Source organism: Stenella coeruleoalba, assembly GCF_951394435.1.
Source record: "Stenella coeruleoalba genome assembly, chromosome: 5".
In the NCBI taxonomy this organism is placed as follows: Eukaryota; Metazoa; Chordata; class Mammalia; order Artiodactyla; family Delphinidae; genus Stenella; species Stenella coeruleoalba.
This window is the reverse complement of record NC_137150.1, coordinates 73,000,505-73,012,233: the sequence shown is the minus strand read 5'-3', so window position 1 is coordinate 73,012,233 and position 11,729 is coordinate 73,000,505. Positions and strand designations below refer to the sequence as shown.

The following is an 11,729-nucleotide window of genomic DNA, read 5'->3' as shown; positions in this document are numbered from 1 at the left end:
AGTATCCAGAGTCTTACCTCACAAAAACAATAATGCAAGAAAACTAATACTGAAAAGTTTTTGATTTTATTTCCAAGATCAAATATTACAACAGGACATTTACATGTATTTATAAAAAAATGCAGCAGTTGAATTTATAGATCAGAGGTTTCCTTGAGTTTGGTCCCTCTCTCAGCACAGTGAGCTGATGTCTTCAAAAGACTTCCCTCCCTCCCCAACCCCAAATGTCCCACCGCCCCCCTCCCCAATTCAAGTTGCAATATCAATATAAAGCAACTGGGTACAACACAGCAAGAATATTCACAATTTGGTACAGCCAAAACCAGAGGATCACCAACTGAGAGAAAGATCCTCATTTTAGAAATTATTTACCTATAGACTATGTGTATCTATAGATATATCACACCCAGTTATCTAAGATTTCCCTGGTTTTAGAGCAAGTGGAAGTTCCATTGAGTCTTAGCCAGCAGTTACAGCTCTGCTTTATCTAACGGCTTGTTTTTCTCCTCCTACAAGTTTAGATTTTCTACGGCCTCCATATGTCTTCAGATTTAAGGCTTTCCCTAGCACCTTTATTATCACTTACTAGAAATACAGGAGGGTCTCTAGTGTGTCTTGAACAAAAAAATTTAGTGGATGATCCAGTTGCCCCTTTCTCACACGGCCCAAAGCCTTCTTCCCACTCTTGAGAAGAACTGCAGAAATAAATGATATCTCCTAGCACCACGGGATTAAAGCCCAGAAAACTGAGAACTATACATATGTGCATTTTAGGGAACACTTGCCAGAAACATTACAATAGAAGCACTGTCTCTGTCCATTATCTTCTTGGATTCAATAACAAAGTTACACTACAGATTAAATTTAGAGCCTGTCCTGCATTAAGAATGCAAATCTCACTAAGACCACCACTTTATCCAGAATAAGGTGAGTACACAAACATCCCAGGGAATTTCTAAACACTGTGAGAAACTGCTTGAGAACACTAAAGCAAATACCCTAAGTTGACTTCACTCAAGCCCCCAACCCACCCCCATCCATATCCCCAAATTTCATTCCTTGGTTAAACTTCTCTGAATAAGATGGGAAGTGAGGTTTGGAAAATGACATGGAAAATGTTTAAAAAACACAGTTAGTGAAGACATGCCAGAATTGGACATCCCAGATGATTCAGAACGCATTGTTCAAACTAAATTCATACAAAGCATGCACAGAAGCCTACAAACACTCCTGAGTGTTTCCATGGAACAATCAATACCTACTTTGTTTCTTAAAGAGTTAAAAAAAAAAAGACACCAGATGCTTAGAAGTTGTTAACAATCAAAGGGAAAACCATTCTAGAAAGAAAGATTCTTAAGAGTGAATAAAATTGTGTCTAAAATTCATGCCAAAGCTTGGCTGGAAGCCCCTCAAAGTCTAAGTATTGTGGTAGCATCAACTGGTACTCATTTCTCTACATTTAAGACTAGAGGATTATCTCATAGCTTTACTGTCTGTTTCCCAGCAAGTTTTAAATACCCTTTCCAAACCGAAGTGACAAACCGAGGAAAGTAACAAGGCCCAAGTCCCCCAACAGGTAAGATAAACAGCCCCTACAAACTTCCTACTCATTAACTGAAAAGTGGAGGTCACATACTCCTTTCATTCTAATTAGCATGTAAGAGGGGATTTTCTGGTGGCAATGGTCACTCCACATGAGGTTTAACTTACAGGGCAATGAATTATCAAAAAGCTACTGTTAAGAGCATCTGATTATCAGTGTCAAAAACCTATTTATATTTTGAATCACACCATTTATTGATATTTTCCATTATTAAGAACACAGAAGCTTTGAGAAAAGCATACTATAAAGCCATTTTGTTGAAAACAGAAAGATATCCAACTGAGCATCAACATTCCAATGCCATTAACTTGAAATATATCCTGGTGACATGTACTTAAAGTCAGTGACCTTGACAGAGGGGGGAAAAAAGCACAATGGCAGGGAATGGCTCCATATCAAGAATTTCTCCCTTATCAGATAAGATGCCCATATTGAGTTTATGAAAAAAGCAAATAGAAAAGATTTTAAGGAAGGGAGAATTCAATTCCAGGTCAGAATTTATCTAATTATTTGAAATGTTTCCCATTTTATTTACCATGTCTAATAAATGAGTGATTCATGGTGGCCCAGTTAGATTAACAACTTCTTTTAATGGAGGTAAAATTTTTCTTATGTTAAGTCCAGCTTATTCTTCCAATTTGTAAACCCAAGTGACCTTATAAGGGATATAAAATCTTAGGGCATTTTGATCTCTGTAGAGGAAATACTATTAGGCAAACAACAAAAATTTGCTGTTTGTTGCAAGAGAATTAAATACAACAAGGCAGCTTTCCATATTTATAGATTAATATTTGATTGTTCTTAGGCAAAATACTACCATCGGTATTTGTATCTCTAATCCTACAAATAAATCCGGTTATCTTTTGAAAATACAGAAATGCTAAATTATGTTTTATTAAAGTAGTTCATATTAGATTGCTCAACTCTACTTTGAGATCATATGTCAAAGCAAGGCCTGTACCAAACACTATCATGTTTATGAGAATGACTGAGATTCTAAGCAATACAACTGCATTCCATAGGCCAAAAAAGGCGGAGGGGTATCATGGAGCTAGCTATTCTATATTTGGAATAAGGATTCTTAGGTAGAGAGAAAATGAGTTATAAAAATGATGTTTGCCTCAAATTCTTTCCTTGTCTATTAATTTATGAAAAATGAAAAATGTTACATATTAAAATTTAGAAATGGAATTTCTTAAACACAGCCAATTTTCATTAAAAATCAAGACATTTTCTGAGAAAAGATGTCAAAAATCAAGAAGAGAATAGAAAAATAAAATAGAAAATTATATTAAAAGATTTTCTAATTTAAGGGTCTCATTATATCCAATAATTTAACCACGAGATCACTTCATGGGAAAACTACCAAGGTCATCATAATCTCTACTGAAAAAAGCTAGATTCTAAGCTGTCTCTCTAGCAGGATTGATACATAGGTGAATCAAAGACCAAAATAGCCATCACTGAAATACCAAATTTCTACATGTCAGGAGAAATCAATGTCAGGCTTGGTGTTCTCTGTTGGTTATTTTCAGTACTAAAGAACATTCTTACCACCATTCTAAAATGTGTACAGTGCAATACTAAACTGCATGGTGAGGCAGTAACTAAAATGCTAAGCAAGGCAAATCAATGAAGTTGAATATTCATAGTACACAGCTGTCTTTAAGTGGTCCTACTGGAAAACTGCCATGTTCACCAGAAGGGTGGGTTCTTCTTACTCTCATTTAGTTTTACACAAGACATTACTTATTCATCAACCCCCATCCCATGATTTACTATTGAGTAGTACTACTGAATACTATTTACTCTCTCTCTCTGGCTCCAAATGAAAGAGGGCCAGAGAGAGAATGACACCATGGAGATACACTCTATGGGATAAGAAATATTTTAAAAAGTTGGCCTAATTGGATCTTGAAACACTTGTTTCTGTCAAAACCAAGTGTGACTTCTACAGCTTACACAAATCAATTTCCTAACAATTGCTCAGCCAGTAAAGTGCTTTGTTTAAGTACACATACAAAATAAAATTTAACTCTGGTGTCAGTGAAATATTTGGTTCTCATTACATTTTAGTCATACTCAACACTGATTAGGAACACAGCATTAAGTTTTAGAAGTAATGAATTGTGTTTAAAAGATCATTACTAGATCTGTAACTATTATACTCTCCTTTCTGGAGATTACAGTCATCACAGTAGGGTAGAGCAAGTTACTGGGCAAATGAAACCTGGACACAGGAAAAAAAAGCAAGAACTGATTAACAAGTATACTTTTAATTACTCTAGGGATAATATATAAAATAAAGGAAAAGACTAAAAGCATTAAATTTTGGAGTGGAAAGGATTCAGAGATAATCTAATTCAGTGGTCTACAATCTGTAGGTTCCAAGAGTTTCTGCAAAAGGTCTGCAATTCCATATGCACATTTACATTTTCTCCACTTATGGAATTAATGATATTTATACTTAACCCCACAACTCCCCACCACTGCTGAATTTTAAAATTACAAGCCCTTTTACTTGAACAGACTAAGAACTATTGATCTAGTCCAGTTCTCTGTTAATTAGAAGCAGAGCTGTTACCCAAGTACACTTATTGCCTACATATAGTGCCCTTTCTGCATATCATATATAATATATTGTACTATACATTTAATTTGTACCTGGGTATAGAAATTAAATCTTTCCTTCACTTTTCAGTAGCAAGTGGCTCCCTCTGGTATTTTCCTAAGTATCCAAGTGAGATCCCTGCTAGCTAAAATCTTTAATCCTGGAATCAATAATTCTTTCCTACTTGGGTACTAGTTATGCCTTACTGTTAAAACATCATGCCCTAAATCTAGTAGTTACAAAAGGTGGAACTAAAGAATACAGGTAAGTCAAAAGAAAATCTGAGCCACAGTGTTTGCCACTTTCCAGTTTTATTTTCCTAACTAAAGCCTACACTATTCTTTACCCTTTCTAAACTTCTATTGTAATTATGGTTCAGTCTCAAAAAGGTAAGCATTTACATATTCTCCTATTATCTCAAGTGTAGTGTGTCTCTCCAACTGGATAAAACAGGCAGGAACCAGATCTTGGATTTCAAGATTTTTCCAACTTTGATTAAGGACTCAAATAATTGTTAACTTATAGAATCAAGGAAGTAGAATTTTATAGGAGATTTAAAAATATACACATAGAAGTTTCAATAATCTAATACAGATGGGATATAGAAAAGATAATTGTATCTTTTCTGAGAAATGGTTAAAAATTTGATAAAATTCTTTTTTATCCTTTCCATTTTTTCTTGGCAAATAATGCCATAGTTATTTTCCTCTTACATTTTCATCACTGTATCATTTTAAAAAAGCAATCAGTAATCTGCCCCTCAAAATAACAGTGTAAATAAGAATTTATAGGCATAGCACAAATCTCACAAGCTTTAAGGAAAAAAATCAAATGATAACTTAACAGAGCCAAACAATGCGAAGATAACCTTTTGAGCAAATTGATTCCTATTGCAGGAGACTACAGCATGGGAGTGAAAAGCATGAATGCCAATTTTGATTTTGCCACTTACTTACTAGCTGTGACATCCTGAACAAGTTCTCTGCACTTCAATTTTCTTCCTTATCTATAAAATGGGGGAAATATCCATTTGGTAGAGTTCTTAGGGAGATTAAAGGAGAAAATGCACATAAAGTACTTCGCACATTAGTTACTCAAAATTAGTTCCCTGTTCTTCCCTCATTTAGCTGTTCTCTTCTCTGGTTCCTTCCTAAATCAAATTCAAAAGACTTCCTGTTACCTTTCCCCTGCTAGTTTTCATTTCATCTCTTTATATTTGTCTCCTGTCATTTACTCTCAAAGTCTATCTTGTTCTTTTCCTCCTTACCTTTTAAGATCTCTCTCAAGCTGTTTCCAATACCTACAAGGAATGACTATTTTTACCTATCTTACTAACTTCATTTTATCTATTCAATAAAACCTCTCCTCCAAAGAGCTAAGGAATTTGCAGAAGAAATAAGACATACTACCTAAGTGGATTAAGTTCTTGAACAAAGCACAATCCATACTCTTCTTGGGTACAATCCATAATGCCTCCCCCATGGGCCTCTATATCAAGGCCAGGGTAATTACACTCCTGCCTCAAAATAAAATAAAATCTTCTAATCTTGTACTCTAAACACTCCAGTTTTATCTAAGTTGGATCAGTATCTCATGCCCTATCTCTTTGATATGCTTACTTATATCACTTTGATGTGGTCATCTCACAGTAATCGAAGTTGAAAAAGTCACTTTGGTTTCTCATAAATGGATATGCCAGGGCTGAGCTTATCAGAAAGAACTACATCTTATCATTAACGAACATGTTGTCTCAAGTTCTCTAGATATGTTTTATAAAAAGAAACTAGTACGTAAAAGAATGAAACAGAATCCTATGGGGAAAATTCTTGACTTCATATTTTTGACAGATTTGGACTTTAGCTGTGACTTTGCCGAGTGGAGATAGGTGCCATGACAGCACCAACACTGAGCATAACCTCATTTCTTACCCTGTGCCTCCCTGAATTTCTAGATTTCTGACCTTGTCTACAACCAACAATTTTTTTACCCTCTAATGCACCTTTGTATATAGCTCTTTTCTTCAGATAGCAAGTATATTATCCAATTTCAGAGATACAACTGAGGAATTAACATGAAAACCATGCCTCCTCACTAAATCAGAAGCTGCTAGTTAGCCTCGAGAGCCTATGAAAAAAACACCGAAGTGGTATTACTCAGTCACCAATCTAAAGAGAGAACTTTGACTCAAGGTATAAATGAAATTGTAATTATATAAATATATTTATAAATATTTATACAATTATATACTTATACATAAGCACTTACACAGACTTAGAAAAAAATGTAAGAACATTAATTCAATAGGACTCACTGAAGAATAAACAGAATTTTCCATGATTTCCTTGAGGAGATACATAACTCATTCTTTAGAGAGGGTCCCTCAAAGTCCAACCATTAGAAACTGTATTCGCTAATTGTGTACTAGCAAAAACAAGCATGTTTTTTTTTTTTTAATCCCCTAGTTGCGAAGAGAGTGATCTTAAAGTAGATGGGAACCTAAAGGTCTCTGAGCAATAGCAATTTATGTTCCTCAAGCAGAAGAATCAGTCAATCTAAACCCCAATTGACAAAATACGTTCATTCTGTATTATGGTTTTATAACAAGTTAAAGTTCTGATTTTTGCCACCAGAGTTACTACTACCCCTTCAGAGGACTCTAAAGCTCAAAATAAGAATCGAGCATAATGTGAAGCTGATAAGTCAAATCATATTATATAGATTCAAGATGGCCTCTTCTAAATAATACTGAAAAAAGCATTCATCAACTATAATTTGAATGTGGCTTTTGTTGGCAGAAAAAACCCACATCTGAAGATTACTGGTAATCTTCCCCACCTCCCTTACTAAATGTTGTCTTATGAATTGATTTTAAAGGTCTTCTACTTAGAGAGGTTTTCAGTTTTGATACCTTTTGCAAGAAACAGCATGAGGAATTAGGCTCATTCAGTCACCAGAGCCTTTTAGAGACTGTTCCAACCAAGGGTAAAAAATGAATCATTATTTCTAACCAAAGGAACATGGTTAGCAACTCTCAGCTGCATCTTTTCTTTTTCCCCTGGGGCATACATTAAGTATGCCTTAAAGTACATAGGACAATCAATAACCATAGTGGTTACAACTACAAGCCACTGTACTCATGATTATTGAACATCTGCCTTCCTACAGATCACTTGTGGACCCAAACAATGGAAGGGCCAAAGGAACTATTATGCTGCACTGGCAAGAACAGCAAGCACCTTCCTATCCCAGTCACCACAATATGCTCACGAAATGTCCATTCCAGGACTAGCAGGATCAAGATAGTTTATAGAGTAATAAAGAAAGCTGTCTCAGGCTAGGATATTGAAAGCCACCCCATGCTACTCACCCTAGTTTAACATTCTTTCTGTCAATAACACATATCATGGAAACAATTCTAGCTGGGAAGATGGGAATCCTTTGAAAAAAATTTTAAATATGATGAGCAATAATTATAAAGGACGCTTTTTCCATGTAAACAAAACCCTGGACACTGTTACACGATTATTTCCTACATGAATAATAAAACAAAACATGTGTTAGAGAATTTCCTCTCCCTACTAAACATGGGGCTTACAAAAAAAGGAGGCTGCTCTTATTCTGAATCTAGCCATTCCTTTACCAAAGGAGTCTGAGGAGTAACATTATCATTTGATCCCAAAAAAGTGCTGTGTAAGAGACCACTTATTGGAACATACATTTCCTGCTGCCAGTACTAGGAGGTCTTATCCTAACACTTCCATTTGGTCACCAGATTAGGTAAGAAAGAGAGAAAAGTAGGAAAAAGAAGAAAATGGGAGAAGAGAGAAAAAGAGGGGTGGGGTGGGGTATGTGAGACTGATTATAGGAGAGAACAAGAAATAAAAGAGAAGGCAGGTGACTTGCTTGCCCAACTTTGGCTCTATGGTCCTATGAGCCAAAATACATACTCAGTGACATGGTATCTCACAGAAAAAGGGAAAAAAAGGGGTAAGCTGAGAGAGGTCAGGCCATGATGTTAATTTCTTTCCTGTACAAAGACAGTCTCTTGAGGACAAAGGCCCGCCTCCTGTAATGTAATATCATAGTCCAGATGAGAGAGTTTCCTTCGAGGAAAGTTGGTGAGAAGTTCAAAACGTTCATTTGGATATCCTTTAGATTGGACATGCTTCACCAAAGCCTATGAAAAATAACAGAAAGACAAAGCTGTTAGATGGAAACAAAAAGAAAGAGCATATTGAAGAATTAAAAATATAACATTCATTTTAAAATCAGATAAAAGTTTAAGTTATTCTTTCAGATAATTGAAGCTTACTCTTATGGAAGGGCCAATATAACCCTCTGGATGGGGAGATACTAAACCTGCACCCAATAATTTAGAGCCATTAAGTGATACTGAAATATACAGGGTTATTACTGTCTCTCCAATAAACAAACCCAATTTCTTCCCTGGTGGTGCAGTGGTTAAGAAGCTGCCTGACAATGCAGGGGACACGGGTTCGAGCCCTGGTCCAGGAAGATCCCACATGCCGCGGAGCAACTAAACCTGTGTGCCACAACTACTGAGCCTGTACTCTAGAGCCCGCAAGCCACAACTACTGAGCCCTTGTGCCACAACAACTGAAGCCATGTGCCTAGAGCCCGTGCTCCGCAACAAGAGAATCCATCACAATGAGAAGCCCACGCACCACAATGAAGAGTAGCCCCCGCTCACCACAACTAGAGAAAGCCTGTGCAGCAATGAAGACCCAAAGCAGCCATAAATAAATAAATAAATAAAAATAAAGTTCCCTTAAAAAAAAACAAAAAAACTATTGTCCTAATTTTTAAACATTTTATCAGTTTTCCTTCTTTCTATTTATCATGGAAGATATGTCGTTCATCCTATCTTGTCACCTGTGCATTGAATCCCTTCTTGTCATCTCAGAAACTGTGCCACCACGGAATACCACTCTTTTACAGGTATCTTCAACATCTTCTCTGCAGATACCTCCCATAAGACTTAAACATGCTCAGTCTCTCCTTCGATCATCTTTTCCCCTCTGATTACTGCTCACTCCCCACTCTAGCTTCACAACCAACCTTCTCAAAAAAGTGGTCTATACTTGTTGTATTCATTGTCTCATCTCCCATTCCTTTCCAATTACTAGACTAGGGAGACAGTCTGGATATTAGCACCAGAGGCCAGAGCCTACTTGCATTCAAGTCACAGTCTTCAAGATTCTAATTATTTTTAGCCACAGCAAATGGCCAGGTATGAACACCTGACTCAAGGAGGATCCATTCATAGGCTAATCTAAGCAAGTCAGACTCATTCTCTTTTCTAGAAGTTGAAAAATATGGAGGGAGGGCCCATCAGCTGTGGACTCTGGAGGAAAAGGCCCTCAAAGCACCGGTATGACAGACTATGTACAAGCTGTTTTGCAAACAAAAGCCACCAGAATACAGAGAGAAGAATGGTATGAAGTAGAGAATCACAAGGGGAAAACCCAACAGGCCCCACAAGAGAAACACACAGGAAAATAGTCTTGGTTCTTAACTACTTTGCAGTTCCAGCTACTAGGAAACCCAGGAGGCCCCTCTACAGTCTTCAAATAACCCCACTCCCCTTTTCCAGGTAATAATTTCAGTTGGGTTTCTATTACATGCAGCCATAGAACAGAAATGCCTTGGCTACAATGGACTATGTGAGTTGCCCAAGATAATTTGGGAAGGAAATAAAGCAGTTGGAATTAAGATTCACCACAGTGAAGTTTCCAGTTAGAGGTCAGACCTAACACATATTTCAAAGAATCATCAAGCTAATTATGCCAATTAGTTTTTCTGCTTCGAGTAAATGCTTCCAATTAGATATACTTACTAGTAGTTTAGCTTGCTCTGGAAGAGTGATTTGTTCCCTTTTTCCATCTGGATACCGCAACATCAGCTGTGCTTTTGGTCCTAAAGGAAGGGTTAAAAAATATATAGAGAGATACAGCTGCTTAAGATAGAAGACTAATTTAAACAAATAAACAAATCCCTTCAGTAATATTCAAGTATTAAGTAAAGGAAATATAAAATGTAACCCACCATTTACATCAATGCCCTCCACTATTCCATCTGATTTTTCAGGTGACATCTCCAATATTTCTGAATCCATCGCTGGCAATCCTTGGTGGTTTGTGGCTGTTCCAGGCTCAGTTCTGGCAGGGGGCTCAGTCAGTGACCTTCTGTTCTCCTCTTTTCTATGCCCCAAATCTTTGTGGGGAGACTTTCTAGACTTGGCAAGATTCTCTATCTCCTCCTCCTCATCAGAGCCACAAACGGATATGAACTCCTCACTGCCAGAAAAAAGTTCAGATTCAGATTCTTCATCTGAGCGGCTATCCTGTTTTGTCTGTGTGGAATCAAAATGTGTCTCCTGCAAGGAGGCTCTGATGGCAGCTTCTAGCTGGCTGTCTTCACTTGCATCTATAAGACTCTCCTGCAAGATGCAGTCATAAAACATGGGTAGAAAGAAAAAGAAAACAGTTAAACCAAAAAATAATCAAGTCAAATAGGGCACAGGAAATGTAACAGCTTGCCATTATTATTTTCTGCTGGATGTATCTCTTCTATTAAATTTTAAGCTATTTGAGGGCAACAACTTTGTCTTACACAGCCAAGTTGGAATGGAATTTTAAAAACAAAAATAAAAACTGTCATACCATCTGGCACAATGATTGCAAGCACAAGATTTGGTGGTAGGGGAGAGGAATCAAGAAAACAATTTATTCCTTGCCCAGAACAAGACATGAATTAAGATTTCAAATATAAAACCAAAACATCAGTATTTAAAATGACTAAACACAGAGAAAGATGTCTATCTTGCTTACCATTGTATACTTCAACTAGCCCTGCTTTGGCGCACAGAAGGGTATCAATCAATCAATAACTCAGTAATGATCATTTTTCAAAAAATCTAACAGTCAGATCTTTAACATTCAAAACAAAACACCGCAAAAAAAATATGAAAAAACAACTATATTTTCCCAAGCTTAATTTCAATGAAGGTTTGCACTGTGATCATGAAAAACAATTTTCAATAGCTTTTGCCTTGGAAAAGTTCTAATGTCACAGGTTTCACTAAACTTATTGAGTCACAAAATATGAATTGCTTGAATGGAACTTATTTAGATCCTAACTCAAAACAAATTATACAAAAAAAATTTTTTATGATAGCCAAAAATTGAACACTGGATACCTTATAATATAAAGGAACTACTGTTAATTTTTAGAGGTTATGTTAATGGTACTATGACTGTTTTTTAAAAATAAAAAGAACCTTTATCTTTTAAAGATACATGCCAAAGTATTTAATGAATGAAACAATGAATTCTGAGATTTGATTCAAAATAATGCACAAAGGATGGGGTATAACTGTAATAAGACTGGCCACATGTTGTTAATTATTGAAATCAGTTAATGGATACACAGAAGCTCAATAAATTCCTTGTACTTAAAAATTTTCCACCATAAAAAGTTTAGGTTGCTAACAAA

At 36.2% G+C, this 11,729-nt stretch overlaps 1 protein-coding gene across 3 annotated transcripts in view; it reads right to left on the bottom strand.

Moving 5' to 3' along the window:
* Window positions 1-248: 248 nt before the first annotated feature.
* The window catches only part of UBXN7 (UBX domain protein 7), a 68,404-nt gene continuing 56,923 nt past the window's right edge, over window positions 249-11,729 (bottom strand). For all 3 annotated transcript variants that reach the window (XM_079923098.1, XM_079923100.1, XM_079923099.1), the window contains 3 exons: window positions 10,281-10,674; window positions 10,072-10,151; window positions 249-8,391 (listed from right to left, as the gene is read on the bottom strand). In XM_079923098.1, coding sequence (XP_079779224.1) covers window positions 8,230-8,391; window positions 10,072-10,151; window positions 10,281-10,674 — 636 coding nt within the window. In that variant the 3' untranslated portion in view covers window positions 249-8,229. The remainder of the gene's footprint in view (window positions 8,392-10,071; window positions 10,152-10,280; window positions 10,675-11,729) is intronic.